Genomic DNA, 15382 nt, shown 5'->3' with positions numbered 1-15382 from the left:
GATTAGGAGAGCAGGAGCTTTGGGAAAATCCCTTTTCCTGTGAAATCAAACAAAAGCCAGAGCTGAGGCTGATGCACCCTGGTGGGTGCAGCCTCCCTGGCCGAAAGCAGAAGTGGCTGTGGGCATCAGCTGCAGTTTGGGATTGACCACAAACCCCAGCAGCGTGGAGAGGCTTTGATCATCTGACAGGGTGAGCAACCCCTGTCCCACCAGGGACACGCAAGAGGAACGAGGGCAGAAGTTGTTGCAGGGGGAGGCTGAACAATAAATTCTCTTTGTGAGAGCAAAGGTGAAGCAGGACGGTGAAAAAGGGCTGAAAACAGGGATTAGGAGAGAGCTGCTCTCTTTCCTATGGAAATGTCAGCTTTTTGCCCACCACTGGTGAGAACAGGCTCAGGTTCTCCTCCCTCAGCCCAGCTCCTCCCAGCACCTGCCCTCTGGGGGGGGAAAACAGATTTTTCTGGCCAGACAGGTCCTAAAATTACATCTGGAGAGGAGGGGGAGGAGGGTTTGTCCTGCTGAGTGCAGTGATCCTCCCTGAGATCCCATCAGGGTCTGTGAGGGGAAAGAAAAGTCTACAAAAATGCTGGAAGTGGAAAACCAAAGCCAGAAGTCTTGGAGGGATCCCAAAACCTGGGCATGGGGACCACCAGGAACTGGGGGGCTGCAGGTTTAGGATGGGGGAGGATTCAGAGATGGGGGACACCCCACTCTCACTGCAAACCCCAGATCCTACAGAATGCTTGGTAAAGGCGCAGGACCTGCCCTTGCACGTTGGAGAGCAGAGCTCAGCCTTTGCAGCCGTGGCCAAGCAGGTTTTCCCACTCCAAAGAGCCCTGGGCACCCGCCTGCTGCTGGGATTGCTCCACGGGGGCAGCTGAGGTCCCCAAAATCCCATTTACTGATTGAACACGTCCTCCTGCAGACGTCACCAGCTCTGTCCCCTCTTTTTGGGGTGTTTCTGGGGTGTCCGTGCTGCCTGTGGGTGTTGGCTGGGACCCCTGGGGGTGCAGGGATGTGGCACCGAGGGGCTGGAAGCGCTCCTGATTCCCACCCTGCCCCTCTCCTGCCTGGAAAAGGAGGCGAAGCCACACGGAGCTCTTCAGAGGGATCCCAGCCCCTCCTCACCCCTCCGCAGCTCCCAAATCCGCTTATCCCATCCCACATATCAGAGCAAAGTCCGGGATGGCTCCAGTGATGCTGCCCACAGCCCCGCCCGCCTTTTATCCTCATCCCTCAGTAATTCCACAGCGGGGAAGCAGATAAAGGGTCCCGGAGAGGTGGCAGAAAGGAAACGAAGGAATTCTGAGCCAGAGGAGAGGCCAAAAGTCAACCCCAAACTCCAGCGGAGGAGGAGAACCTTGTTCCCCTTCCCCATCGGATCCCGAGCCGGGGACAGCGGGCAGAGCCCCGGAATCGAGGGAAAATCCACGGACATCCCAGCGCCCGCCCGAGGCTCCTCGGGATCGCGGGATCTCGGCCCCTTTCTGCTGATGTCACGGAGCGGGGCCCCGGGAGGGCAGGGACCGGCCGCCCCTTCCCGGATCCTCCTCTCCCTCCTCTCCCCTCCCCGGGCCGGCTGAGCGGAGCCGGGAGCCGCGGATGCCCCGGCAGGTGAGCGCTCCGCAGGTGAGTCCCCGGGGGCAGCCGAGACCCGCCGAGCGAGGGGAAACTCCATTTTGAGTTTAAAAACGTCTGGCCTCCCAAAAAGCTGGCGAAAGGGCCGGGAAGTTTGTGTGAGCTGAGCCACGAGGCTCTGCCGGTGCCGAGGATGCTGGGCACGGGGGGCAGAGTGGGGCAGGGGGGGCTGGACCCCACAGCTGAGAGCTCCCCGCTGCTGTTCCAAGGGGGAATGGCGCAGGGCTGGCCAGCGCATCAGGGAAAAATGCAGGGATGAGGCTGCCAGGGTTTCCGTCTGTGCCTCGCCCGGCGGTGTCGGACGCTGCTGCGGGGTTGGGGCTGCTGGAGGATGCTGCTGCCGCCTGGGGAGGGGGTTTCGGGGGTCCTGGCAGGGCTCAGAGCATGTGGGGACGCTGGGACATAATGGGGACACATCTTGCGGGGAGATTTCGGGGTGCTCCTGGGCGGGGATACTCCCTGGGCTGTGCTTGAGGCACCAAGGAATTCCGCCTGGCTGGGGTCTTCTTTAATAAATTTAATTTTCAGCAGGACGTGTGTGCCAGGCCTAGGGGGAGGGACTGCGCTGGAGACGGGGTGGGAGAAGCAGGGAAGTGGCTCCTGGAAGTTTTGAATGGTGATGAACCGACGGGTCTGGGCGTGCTCCGGCTCCTCGGGAGGGACGTGGGCCGGGCTTGGCACGGGAGGTTTTCTGTCCCCACCATGCCTGGAACACAAGGGCTGGCATGGCACGGGGATGGTGACAGCACGGTGAGGACACAGCGACATCCGCGCTGGGAGCAGGGACAGCAGCACGGGCAGAGCCAGGAGCCAGAGCCATCCCCACTGCCCGCTGAGTCTCTCTCCTCCCACAGGGCCTGTCCATGGATGCCAGCAAGAAGGTGGATCTGAAGATCATCATCATCGGAGCTCTGGGGTAAGGAGCAGGCAGAAAAGCGCCCTGAGTGTGCTGGGTGTCCCCTGGCCCTGCCCACCCCCGGGTGCTGCAAAGCCTCACCAGTGTCCCTTTCCTGTCACCAGCGTGGGCAAGACCTCTCTGCTGCACCAGTACGTGCACAAGACGTTCTATGAGGATTACCGCACCACACTGGGTGCCAGCATCCTCACCAAGGTCCTGGCTGTGGACAACACCCCCCTGAAGCTGCAGGTGAGAGGGGTGAGCTGGCACTGCCCACCCTGACCCCTGATCCCAGGGCTGGGTGTGTCCCACCCCGGCCTGAGGTGCCCAAATGCCCACCGGGGCCATGAGGTGCAGGGCTGCATGTGCAGAGCCCGAATTTCAGAGCCCAAATTTCAGAGCCCGAATTTCAGAGCTGATTTTCAGAGCCCAACCTTCAAAGCTTTTCAGAGCCCAATTTCCAGAGCCCGAATTTCAGAGCCTGATTTTCAGAGCTGATTTTCAGAGCCCAACCTTCAGAGCTCAGTTTTCAGAGCCTGAATTTCAGAGTTCAGTTTTCAGAGCCCGAATTTCAGAGCTAATTTTCAGAGCCCAATTTTCAGAGCTCAGTTTTCAGAGCCTGATTTTCAGAGCCCAATTTCAGAGCCTGACTTTCAGAGCCTGATTTTCAGAGCCCAATTTTCAGAGCCTGACTTTCAGAGCCGAATTTCAGAACCCAATTTTCAGAGCCTGATTTTCAGAGCCAAATTTCAGAACCCAATTTTCAGAGCTCAGTTTTCAGAGCCTGATTTTCAGAGCCAAATTTCAGAACCCAATTTTCAGAGCTCAGTTTTCAGAACCCAATTTTCAGAGCCAAATTTTCAGAGCCTGATTTTCAGAACCCAGTTTTCAGAGCCCGACTTTCAGAGTCCAGTTTTCAGAGCCTGATTTTCACAGCCCGATTTTCAGAGCCTGATTTTCATCATCCATGAACTGCACTGGAATCCCATGGGAATTCTGGGGGCTCAGCACCCCCTGGAGCTGCTCCTCTGGGCTGCAGCCCCCACCCTGCCCGTGGGCTGTGTCCATCTGTGCCCTCCTCTTCCCTAGATCTGGGACACAGGCGGACAGGAGCGATTCCGGTCCATGGTGTCGACCTTTTACAAAGGCTCGGACGGCTGCATGCTGGCCTTCGATGTGACAGACAGGGAGTCCTTCGAGGCCCTGGATAACTGGAGAGATGATTTCCTGGAGAAGGTCATTCCCAGGGAACAGGATTTCCCCATGGTCGTGCTGGGGAACAAGATAGACCTCAGTGACCGGCAGGTAAGGGTGGAGGAGGGAGAGGGGGATGAGCAGCGCTGGGGGGATTTAAAAGTTGTACAGATGTGGCACTTGGGGACATCGTTTAGTGCTGGACTTGATGATCTTGAAGGACTTTTCCAACTTAAACAATTCTGTGATTGGGATTCTGGAGGCTTTGAGGACTGATCCTTCACCTCAGAACCAGCCTTTTCCCTGTCCTCACATGAAAACCAGAGCTCCAGGCTGCCACCCACCCCAGGATTCTTGCAGGGAATAAGCAACATCCTCCTGCTGCTCTTTGGGGACTGTCCCAGCAGAGGCAGCAGGAATGACAACCTCAGGCACTGCCAGCAGACGGCTGAGGAGGGTCCCCTGTCCCATCCCCGAGCTCTGGCTCCATCCTCCCGTCCCCAGGTGCCCAAGGAAACGGCCTCAGCCTGGTGCAAGGAGAAGGACATCCCGTATTTCGAGGTGAGCGCCAAGAACAACATCAACGTGGCCGAGGCTTTCGAGACGCTGGCGAAGCAGGCGCTGAGCACGGTGAGCATCCCCCGGTGAGCTGCGAGCGGTGCCGGGGGAGCATTCGGGAGGGAACCGAGGCTGCTCTGCCGGATCCTCCCGTGTGGAGCAGCTCCCGCTGCAGCGCAGAGCCCCGGGGATGAGAAACGCAGCGGTGTTTGATCCCAAATCGATAGGAAAAGGATGGGAATCGCCTTTTCCTGCAGTGCCGGGGAGCCGGCGAGTGGCACCCAGGGCGCGCCAGCACTGTCCTCTAGCGGCCGTGCCACGGGGACATCCGTGTCCCCAACCCTGCTCTAGGTGGCTTTTCCCTGGATTTTGCCTTTAATCCCAAGTCAGGGCTGAACCCCAGCGCTCCGCAGCTGCCTCTGAGCTGGGCTCGCTCATCCTTTCCCTTCTCCGTTTTGTTTTTCCAGTATAAAGGGATTTTTGAGAGTTATTTAACCGACTCCATCAAGCTCACCCCCAATGACAAGCCCAAGCAGAGCTGCTGCTGACCCCGGGGCTGCTGGACCCCTCGATGCCCACGGCTGGAGCCCTGCCCGGGGGTCCGAGCCCCCTGCCCACCCCGGCCTGGCCACGGGGACCGGCTGGACACAGCAGGACCTGCACATCCAGGGATCTGCTGCTTCCCATGGCTCTGGAGCTGCTCTCCCGAGCCTCCCAATATCTGGGTGTCACAGTGTCCCAATGTCTGGGTGTCACGGTGTCCCAAAGTCTGGGTGTCACAGTGTCCCAATGTCTGGGTGTCATGGTGTCCCAAAGCCTGGCTGTCACGGTGTCCCAATGTCTGGGTGTCATGGTGTCCCAAAGCCTGGGTGTCATGGTGTCCCAAAGCCTGGCTGTCACGGTGTCCCAATGTCTGGGTGTCACGGTGTCCCAAAGCCTGGCTGTCACAGTGTCCCAAGGCCTGGGTGTCACGGTGTCCCAAAGCCTGGCTGTCACGGTGTCCCAAAGCCTGGGTGTCATGGTGTCCCAATGTCTGGGTGTCATGGTGTCCCAAAGCCTGGGTGTCATGGTGTCCCAATGTCTGGGTGTCACAGTGTCCCAAAGCCTGGGTGTCACGGTGTCCCAAAGCCTGGGTGTCACGGTGGCCCAATGTCTGGGTGTCACGGTGTCCCAAAGCCTGGCTGTCACGGTGTCCCAAAGCCTGGGTGTCACAGTGTCCCAAAGCCTGGGTGTCACGGTGTCCCAAAGCCTGGCTGTCACGGTGTCCCAAAGCCTGGCTGTCACGGTGTCCCAAAGTCTGGGTGTCACGGTGTCCCAAAGCCTGGCTGTCACGGTGTCCCAAAGCCTGGCTGTCACGGTGTCCCAAAGCCTGGGTGTCACGGTGTCCCAATGTCTGGGTGTCACAGTGTCCCAATGTCTGGGTGTCACGGTGTCCCAAAGCCTGGCTGTCACGGTGTCCCAATGTCTGGGTGTCACGGTGTCCCAAAGCCTGGGTGTCACGGTGTCCCAAAGCCTGGGTGTCACGGTGTCCCAATGTCTGGGTGTCACGGTGTCCCAAAGCCTGGGTGTCACGGTGTCCCAAAGCCTGGGTGTCACGGTGTCCCAAAGCCTGGGTGTCACGGTGTCCCAAAGCTGTCAGGCTGTCACGGTGGCCCTGTCCCCGCTCGGTGGTGCTGCCATCGGGCACCCGATGTCCCTGCGGTGACGCTGCCAGGGATGCGGGCACAGCTCCTCGGCACCACCACGGGTGACCCTGCCCAGTGCACGGCCTGGTGGCCCCACGGCTCTCAGGGTGGGCACAGGCTGGCCTGGAGGGGACACTTGGGGCTGGTGGCTTGGGCACAGGGCCCTTCTATGGAGGCAACAATTCCATGCCTCAGTTTCCCCCTCCTCTCACGCATATCCCCCATCAAACACCTTCCCCCTCCCTCCTCACTGGGGAGGATTCTCAAAAAAAGCACTTTGTCAGGGGTTCTCTCTTTTTTTTTTTAACAAAAAAATAATTAAATATTTCATTTTTATTTATATTTATGTGTTGCAAAACGCTCCCCAGGTCCCGGCACAGGAAGGTGGGGAGGTGGGGGCTCCAGACTTTCCTCTCTGAGCGTGTTCAGCCTCTCAGGGCTGGGGGGGATGCATTTTGGGTCTGGGTTCTTTTTTCCCCAGTGCAGATTTTGGGTGAGGGGAGAGAGGAGGCTGTGCAGAGGTGGCCTGGGGGCGGCTGTCGGCAGAGGGAGCCCGCTGGGAGCGGAGCCCGGCTCCCGCTTCCCTTCCTGCATCCATCCCGCTCCGCTCCGGGCACCTTCCAGCAGCTGGGGCTGCCCGGGGACATCTGAAGCATCCTCCCGGCCGGGCTGGATGGATTCCGATTCCCAGGGAGCTCAGCAGGGACCCTCCACACCCCTGCAGCGCTCCCAAGAGCTTCCCGGAGGGTCGGTGGCATCCACGGGGACAGCACCCAGGGCTGGGGACACAGGACAGCGGCAGCGGCTGCCAGGAGAGCAGGAACGGTGGAAGCCGAGCCAGGGCTGGGCACGAGGGGCTGCCAGGAAAGCTCCAGAACGGTGAAAGCTGAGCCAGGGCTGGGCACGGGGGGCTGCCAGGAAAGCTCCAGAACGGTGAAAGCTGAGCCAGGGCTGGGCACGGGGGGCTGCAGAGCCGCGGCAGGGGCTGCCAGGAGAGCAGGAACGGTGAAAGCTGAGCCAGGGCTGGGCACGGGGGGCTGCCAGGAGAGCAGGAACGGTGAAAGCTGAGCCAGGGCTGGGCACGGGGGGCTGCCAGGAGAGCAGGAATGGTGAAAGCTGAGCCAGGGCTGGGCACGGGGGGCTGCCAGGAGAGCAGGAACGGTGAAAGCTGAGCGAGGGCTGGGCACGGGGGGCTGCAGAGCCGCGGCCGGACCGCCCGGAGAGGAACTGAGAGTTCCCACCCTGCTCCTTACGCAACGCTCCGCCTGTTTATTTGGGCACCGGGCCGGGGAGAGGATTTGTCCCTTCCTACTGGGAGGCGAGGGGCATTAACTATTTCCTCCCCACATTCTGCACGGCTTTTCCCCCACCCTGTGCCTGCCCGAGCCCCCCTCACACGCAGCATCCCCCAGCCCCATCCTGGCACGGGAGCGGGTGCTGAGCGCTGCCCGAATCGTTATTTCTGCTCACACCCTTCCCCCAGCAGCTCCCAGCGCTGGCAAACAAAAACCTGATCTGTTTTACCCCTGCAAGCAGCAGTTTGGGCTCCCGGGGCTGAGCGGGTCACACAAACACAGTCGGTGGAGCGGGTGCTCCCTGAGCCGGGGCTGGGCAGCCTCTGGCACAAAGCCAGGGCTGCTGTGGGTGCTGGAACCGGTGAGTGGCAGGAGCTGGAGCCAGGTGGGAGCTGCAGGTTTGGCTCAGGGTCCACCTGCAGCCCTGGGTGCTCCGGCCAGGGACAGGCAGGAGCTGGGCTCAGACCTTGAGACCTTGGGTGGGCTCTGAGGTGCTGGGCTCAAACTGAGCAGGGCCCAGCACTTTGTGCATCCACTCAACATCATTCCCGACACGGGAATTAGGACTGTGAAGGATGCTGCAGCCTCGGGAGCTGGCAGGATCTCCAGTGGCATCAGCACCCTGCAGAAACCCTGGCTGACACAGCTGGCAGATGTGGAGCCATCCAGCTTTTCCTCTGCCTCCATCCCTGCTGGGGAGGGTGTCCTGATGGCCTGGCAGGCTGGGGACAGGCAGGAGAGCAGGGCAGGGTGGCACAGTGCCAGGCAGGCTGGGGACAGCCAGGAGAGCAGGCAGGGTGGCACAGTGCCAGGGAGGATGGGGACAGGCAGGGTGTCCTGCTGGCCTGGCAGGCTGGGGACAGCCAGGAGAGCAGGGCAGGGTGTCCTGCTGGCCTGACAGCCCAGGGGACAGGCAGGAGAGCAGGGCAGGGTGGCACAGTGCCAGGCAGGATGGGGACAGGCAGGAGAGCAGGGCAGGGTGGCACAGTGCCAGGGAGGATGGGGACAGCCAGGAGAGCAGGGCAGGGTGGCACAGTGCCAGGCAGGATGGGGACAGGCCAGGAGAGCAGGGCAGGGTGGCACAGTGACAGGGAGGATGGGGACAGGCAGGAGAGCAGGGCAGGGTGGCACAGTGCCAGGCAGGATGGGGACAGGCAGGAGAGCAGGGCAGGGTGTCCTGATGGCCTGGCAGGCTGGGGACAGCCAGGAGAGCAGGGCAGGGTGGCACAGTGCCAGGCAGGATGGGGACAGCCAGGAGAGCAGGGCAGGGTGTCCTGCTGGCCAGGCAGCCCAGGGGACAGGCAGGAGTACAGGGCAGGGTGGCACAGTGCCAGGGAGGATGGGGACAGGCAGGAGAGCAGGGCAGGGTGGCACAGTGACAGGGAGGATGGGGACAGGCAGGAGAGCAGGGCAGGGTGGCACAGTGCCAGGCAGCCCAGGGGACAGGCCAGGAGAGCAGGGCAGGGTGGCACAGTGCCAGGGAGGATGGGGACAGGCAGGAGAGCAGGCAGGGTGGCACAGTGCCAGGGAGGATGGGGACAGGCAGGAGAGCAGGCAGGGTGGCACAGTGCCAGGGAGGATGGGGACAGGCAGGAGAGCAGGCAGGGTGGCACAGTGCCAGGGAGGATGGGGACAGCCAGGAGAGCAGGGCAGGGTGTCCTGCTGGCCAGGCAGACCAGGGGACAGGCCAGGAGAGCAGGGCAGGGTGGCACAGTGCCAGGCAGGATGGGGACAGGCAGGAGAGCAGGGCAGGGTGGCACAGTGCCAGGCAGGATGGGGACAGGCAGGAGAGCAGGGCAGGGTGGCACAGTGCCAGGGAGGATGGGGACAGGCCAGGAGAGCAGGGCAGGGTGGCACAGTGCCAGGCAGGATGCTGGCAGGAGCGGCCAGAGGTGCTGATCTGGTAACACTATCCCGCAGCCGAAACCCGATAAAGGACAGGGGGAGGTTTGCAACACGTGGGATTAACAAGGTCAGCTCAAGATTTTCTCAGGGTGAAAATCAAAGGGGAAAATATTTGTCTTGTGTGACTCAGTGAGTTCCTGAGCAGCCACCTGAGTTCCTGAGCTCGCCCTGGTGGAGAGCCCGGCCTGTGGCCGCTGCTGAGGAACCAAACCTGAGCTCTCCTGCCCACAGTTTAATAACCACAGACAGTTGATTATGCCCTGTTTAATAACCAGAGACTTCCCAGCTGCTCTGCTGTCCCTACAGGTCTTCATTCACCCATTGAAACAACAAAAATCAGTAAAATCCCACCCTGATGCTGGTCACCAAACAGGGACCATCCCAACCCTCCTGCAGAAGATCTGCCCTCACTATTTGAGGAATAAGCCCCCCAAATCCTCGACTCCCAGTTTGCTTCAGTGTTCTGAGGTTCAATTTCCCCTGAGAGCTGTTCACCACCCCTCATCCCACATGGAAACCCACCTGGAGCTGGGTGGGATTAAATTCTTTTATTGAAATGTGAGAATTTAAATAAAAGCAGTGGAAAATACCTTTAAAAGAATCAAAAACCCCCAAGTTTTTCAGTTTGGAAGCAGAAGCCCCATTAACCTGGAGCTGGGACTGGGAGTAACGCAGTGGCTTCAAAGCCGACCTGATAAACCCCAGAGGTTCAAAGTTCCAGGTAACCTTTCAAAGGCGTCAGATGTGAAAAACAAAGCCACGGCATCACGCAAAGCCTTATCTCTGTCCCCTGGTGCCACCGGGCCGCAGGGCAGTAAACACCTCCGGAGGTGTCACAGCGCTCTGCAGCCTCCCTGCGCCACCAGGGCCACTCCCGGTCCCTGTCACCCGCTAGCCAAGGGCTCGGGGTGCTGGCCTGGCCTGTGGCACACTGGGATTTCTTTCCAAGGGCACTCCCGGTGCTGGGAATTGTCTGAATTCTCCCTTTCCTCAATCGCTGCCCCGTTGTTCTGCCCACACTGAGGGGGTGACACCGATGGGGTCGGTGGGACTGTCCCCCCAAGGAGGGGCTGTCCCCAAAAGGGACACACAATCAGCCAGGTTTGGAGCACAAAATCCTCACTGCCCACACAAACACAGCAAATGTTGCTGCTTCTCCTTCATCCCCAGCCCAGGGGAGGTGTTGGTGCCGTGTCCCACCCCAGAGGACGCCAAGGTGTGGGGTCACAGGGCTGGGGACAGCGGGGTCTGGGGACACTGCAGGGCTGAGAGACAGCAGGTACAGAGGATGAGGGGCTGGGGACAGCAGGGGCTGGGGACACTGCAGGGCTGAGAGGCAGCAGGTACAGAGGATGAGGGGCTGGGGACAGCAGGGACTGGGGACACTGCAGGGCTGAGAGGCAGCAGGTACAGAGGATTAGGGGCTGGGGACAGCAGGGGCTGGGGACACTGCAGGGCTGAGAGGCAGCAGGTACAGAGGATTAGGGGCTGGGGACAGTCCACAGCCAGCTCTGGGACACTCTGGGACCAGCAGCAGCATCAGGGCTGAGCAGGGTGGCCCCAGCCAGGCCCCACTGTCCCACCCCTCCCTGCCGTCCCTTTGGTCCTGTAAAGCCCCACAGAGGTGCTGAGTGATGTCAGAGGATCCCAGAGAGGGAAAATCTCCTGGAGAAATCCATGAAGGACTGGTTTTATCAGGATGGGATGGTCCCTGTTCCAAGGGCCAAGGCAGGACCGAGGCACAGCTGGGCTCACACGGGAGGGCTGTGGCCCTTGGCACAGGGATGGACAGGATGGACAGACACCACCTTCCCTCGGGAATTCCAGCGTGGTTGGAACCTGGAGAACAGCAGCAGCATCCTGCTGCCTCAGGAGGAGCTCACTACCCCAAACCCCCCAGATTTAGGTTGGAGATAGGCTGGACTCTGTCCTGGGTGAATAAGCAGCTCCTCAGAGTGTGGGTAGACACAAACAATGAGGATCTGCAGCTCCACTCGTGCTGAGTGAAGGGAAAATGTGGATTTGCCTCCTCTCACCGCCCTGGCGGAGCTCCCGCAGGTCTGCAGTGATAAATAATACAGAGAATAGAATTCTTCAATTTTTTCTGAAGTTGCTGAATGGAGTTGAAAGATTAAATACTTCAAATTGTGTTAGAAAGTTTATTCTGGCCCATTTTGGTATCAGCAGCATCCCTGGGGATGGTGTGGACTGGACCAGGGCACCAACAGAGCCTCCCTCGAGCCCTGGGAGAAGCTCAGGGCAGCGAGTCCCTGTCCCACCAGATTCCACCTGGACACTGCCTCCCTCTGGCCCCAAATGCTTTTATTTAACTTTAATGCCCTTTAACCAGCGACTCTTTCAGGGCAGGCTGAGCTGTCCCCTGGCCTCACGCCACAGCTGCAGCACCAACACTCCTAAAACTCCTAAAAAAGGCAAAGCTTTCATCTCAAATCTGTCTGACCAGGGGCGACAGGACCTCCTCCAGGTCCTCACGTCCAGCACCTGAGCTCCTCTGCAGGCATTGACCTCAGAACAATGAGCAGCTTTAGCTCAGGCCTTATCTCCCTCCCATCCAAGCCTTTGGGCCTTAATGAGTTGCCCAAGGGCAAATAGCAGCAGTGATGGGACCCAGCAGCAGTGATGGGGCCAGGATCACTTTCCCCTCCTTGTCCCACCTTGGGGAAGCAAGGAGAAGCCACACGTTCTCCTTCCCACTTCTTTTTTTTTAGGGAAAATTCTTTTTTCTTTTTTTTTTTTTTTTCAGGTTGGAAAACCTCCCTTCTCAGGAATTCAAAGGTTTAAGTGAAAAAAACCTGGTTTGGGTTGATTCTGCTGGGTCAGAGTGGGCAGAAAGCCTTGAGGGTTGGCCTGGAGCCAGCCCCCAGCCTGAATTCCAGGAGAATGGGATGAACCCCTCAGCTTGGGGGCCCCCAATGCTTCAGGACTGCTCCAAGGGCAGGAATTTTTGATGCTGGGGCTGCTCCCAGCCCCAGGAGCTGCTCGTGTCCCTTGGGCAGACTTTGCTGAGCACATTTGGAGTTCCCCTGGAGAAGGCAGATATCTTACACCTATTTTACAAATAAGATAACAGCCCTTGCTCAAGGTGACCTGAGGTTTGTCCAGGGAGCACCGGCCGGTCCCAGGTGAGGACACACAGCTCGGTGCCAGGTGCTCTCTGTGGCCTGGCCAGGGTCATTTTGGGGGTGAGGATTTCTCTGGAGGTCCTTGTGGTGCTCCAGACAGAAATTTGGGTCGGTGGGGTTGGCTCTGAGCACCAGAACCTGCTCTGCTCCCCAGGCCAGGGGGTCCTGCCCCACAAACCCTTCAGTGTGGGGATGTGCCCGTGCCGGGGCTGTGCCGGGGCTGTGCCAGGGCTGACCCCACAGACACGGTCTCAGCAGAAGGGTGGCCCTTCCCTTGCCTCTGGAGATGTCCCCACAGGGCTCAGGCAGGCTGGGAAGGCCTCGAGCAGCTGTGACCCAGCGATTCCCGGGCAGACAAACCCCAAATCCCCAGAGCCTCTCCCCAGCCCCGAACGCCCACGGGCAGCTGAGCCACGGGGGCAGCTCTCGAAGCCGTCCTGCCTTGCAGCCTTCCCTTTGGTGCTGTAAATAATCCTGCTGCCTCCCTCTGGGACGTGGTGTTCCTCATTCCTGCCCGGATCAGGCCCCCGGGACAGCGGGTGACACCGAGCGGGGGTGGCAGCGCCAGCGGGTCCCTTTCAGGTGCCACCTGTGGCTCCAGCCCTGGCACCACACGGAGCCACAGGTGCCACCTCTGCCAGCGGGATGGTGGCATCCAGCCCGGGCCCTGCGTTCCTGGGTGAGCAGGAAATGGAGATAAGCAGCCCTGGGAAGCTCAGAGCTCCAGCCGGGCTCTGTGCGGTCACACACGGGGTGACAGTGACAGTGCCACCCCCTGCCCACCCTCGCAGCAGCTCCGAGCATCCTGCAGCGCTGGGTGTGTCCATCACCTGCTCCAGGAACGGCCACCTCATTCCTGTGGGGATCTGGCAGCCCAGATCTCTGCTTTCCCACCCGGCTGAGGGATTTCAAACGCTCCCGAAGGGACAGACAGACAGACAGACAGACAGGGAGGCAGGACACCCCGCCCTGGCTTCAGCTGTGCCCTGTGCGGGTGTCACAGTCACATCAGCCAGGAGGAAAAACTTCCCAACATCTCTCGACGTGTTCAGCACCTCCCAGATCCTCATGGAAGCCCCAGACTTCTCCAGAGGCTTCCTCGCTCCACCTGCAGCATCTCCATCCCCAATCCTGCCTCCTTCCCACTGCTCTGTTTCCTCGGCAAAACCACCCAAAAGCGAGGAGCAGCCCTGGCTGCAGGGCTGGGGATGGGAGAGGGAGAGAAGGAAGGAGGGAGGGGATGGGAGGCTCCCTGCAGGTCCCAGCATCTCCCAGGAACCGTTCCCCTCTGCCCCAGGGCATGGGCCGCTCGTCCCTGCTGCCCCTCGGGCTTCCACTGAATTATTGCCCCCATTAACTGCAGCGTATCTGCTAAAATTAATCATCTGCAAACAAATCCGCACATTCCAGCACATGGAATGCTGCTATCGGCCCCGGGAGATAACCAGCTCAGCACCCCAGGCTGACCTGGGGAGTCCCTGGGGTGTCTCTCCATGTCCTGCTGCTTCCCAGAGTCTCATCCGTGCCTTGCACACCGTCCTGGATGCTCTGCTGGTGGCCACATCCTCGGGCTGTGCACACCTGGAGAGTTTGGCCAGAGCAGAAAGAGGCAGAATGAGTTGTATTTATAATTACTGCAAATGGAATTTGACCAGGACTGCGCCTCCCACGCCAGAAATGCCCCAGGAGCATCGGTGGCTGCACAGGGCTGGGTTCTTTGTAGGGCAAGACCTCGTTTAATCCTGATCACACCCAGCAGGACTTTGGAATAGCAGCAGGAAACCAAAGGGAATCCGTCTGTGCAGGAGGGACACTGGGGCTGGGGACAGGGAGAGCCTGAAGCTCTTGTGGAATTCATTCCCTGTGGAAAAATTCCCTTGCACACGCTTGAGAACTCCACTGGGTTTTGCCAGTGCTGAGGGGACAAAAACCCAACCAGCATCCCAGTCCAAGCCCAGCAAGTGCAGCACTGAGTCCCTCTGGGGTGGTTTTGTGTCCCAGCGTGCCCACACAGCCCTTTCCTGCCTGTGCCAGGGCTCAGGGGCATTCCCAAGGACCTGGAATCCCGCTCCAGGACCTGCCCAGGGCCTGATGCACAGAGCAGGGCAGGGGATGAGCAGCACCAGCTGCTCCTGCTTCCCTCATGCCAGGAGCCAGCTCTGGACTTTCACCTTTTGTCTTTCTTTGGCGGAGCTTCACTAGGAAAAATGTCCTTTATTGATGGCAAAAGTCCCTTTCGGCACAAACATTCCAGCTAATTAACCCCGCACATTAGCCCTGGATGTTAATTAGCATCGTCTAGGATGCTGTTCCCTCTCTTCCCGCGGTGCAGGATCCCTGTGGATGCTGGAGCTCCGCGTTCCAGGGATTTTCCCTGCGACAGGAGCCTCTGGGAACACTCCTGGGCTGCCCTTCCAAAAACCCCCGCTCGATATGAGTTATTAATGATATTTACGGGATAACTGCTGGGCAATTATTGCCTGTGTCGGTCAGAGGATGATGAATCAGCCCCTTTCCCCGGCACCCTCCGGCAGGGTGTTCCTCTGGAGCACAATGATTGATTTGCACACCGTCAGCTTTCTTGGCAGTGGCTGCTGACACCTCGAGCATCGAGGTACCGGGAATTTTCACTCTGGGAGCGAGCAAAGGCCACACCGCTGCCTTCTCCCTTCTCCTCGCCCCAGCCCTGCCTTCCCTGCCCTTCTGTCTCTCTCTCCCCGCTTTTCCCATCATTTCCCAGCGCCCGGAGGTGGCAGCACATCCCGGTGCCACCCGGAGGAGGGAGGGCAGCAGAGCCACCCCCGTGAGCTCCCCGTGCCAAGCTGCCCTTGGGGACACCGGGAACACCAGAGATCAACTCCTCCACAACAAATAACCCCCTGCAGCTTCCTTCTGGTGGCCAATTCCCCTGGGGACGTGTCCCTGACCCATTCCTCGTCCCATTCCCTGCTGATGTCCCTGTCCATCCCATCACCTGCAGCACCTGGCTGGAACCTGGCTCCTGCACTCTCAAATCCCGCTGGGAGGAGAGGAGAGGAGTCCAGGAGCCTGGAGAGGAGATCAGGA

At 59.8% G+C, this 15382-nt stretch overlaps 1 protein-coding gene across 2 annotated transcripts; it reads left to right on the top strand.

Annotated features, from left to right (window-relative positions):
- The first annotated feature begins 1444 nt into the window (after positions 1 to 1444).
- Positions 1445 to 5166, top strand: RAB7B (RAB7B, member RAS oncogene family). 2 transcript variants are annotated; one of them, XM_058855693.1, is made up of 6 exons: positions 1445 to 1614; positions 2493 to 2554; positions 2659 to 2785; positions 3626 to 3841; positions 4235 to 4360; positions 4756 to 5166. In XM_058855693.1, exons 1-6 carry the CDS (start codon positions 1603 to 1605, stop codon positions 4834 to 4836), a joined length of 624 nt encoding a protein of 207 aa, XP_058711676.1. In that variant the 5' UTR covers positions 1445 to 1602; the 3' UTR covers positions 4837 to 5166. The 2 variants fall into 2 exon arrangements, with proteins under 2 accessions (XP_058711676.1, XP_058711675.1); XM_058855692.1 differs by having other exon boundaries at positions 1445 to 1629.
- Positions 5167 to 15382: the final 10216 nt, after the last annotated feature.

The sequence above is a fragment of the Poecile atricapillus genome, chromosome 23 (genome assembly GCF_030490865.1).
Source record: "Poecile atricapillus isolate bPoeAtr1 chromosome 23, bPoeAtr1.hap1, whole genome shotgun sequence".
In the NCBI taxonomy this organism is placed as follows: Eukaryota; Metazoa; Chordata; class Aves; order Passeriformes; family Paridae; genus Poecile; species Poecile atricapillus.
This window is presented reverse-complemented; position numbering and strand designations above follow the sequence as displayed.

Excerpts from the sequence above, each read along its gene's own strand:
- RAB7B (XM_058855692.1), top strand. The coding sequence starts at position 1,603 with ATGCCCCGGCAGGTGAGCGCTCCGCAG. Across the intron at positions 1,630-2,492 it reads GGCAGGTGAGCGCTCCGCAG|GGCCTGTCCATGGATGCCAG; the intron begins GTGAGTCCCCGG and ends CTCCTCCCACAG. Across the intron at positions 4,361-4,755 it reads CGAAGCAGGCGCTGAGCACG|TATAAAGGGATTTTTGAGAG; the intron begins GTGAGCATCCCC and ends TTGTTTTTCCAG.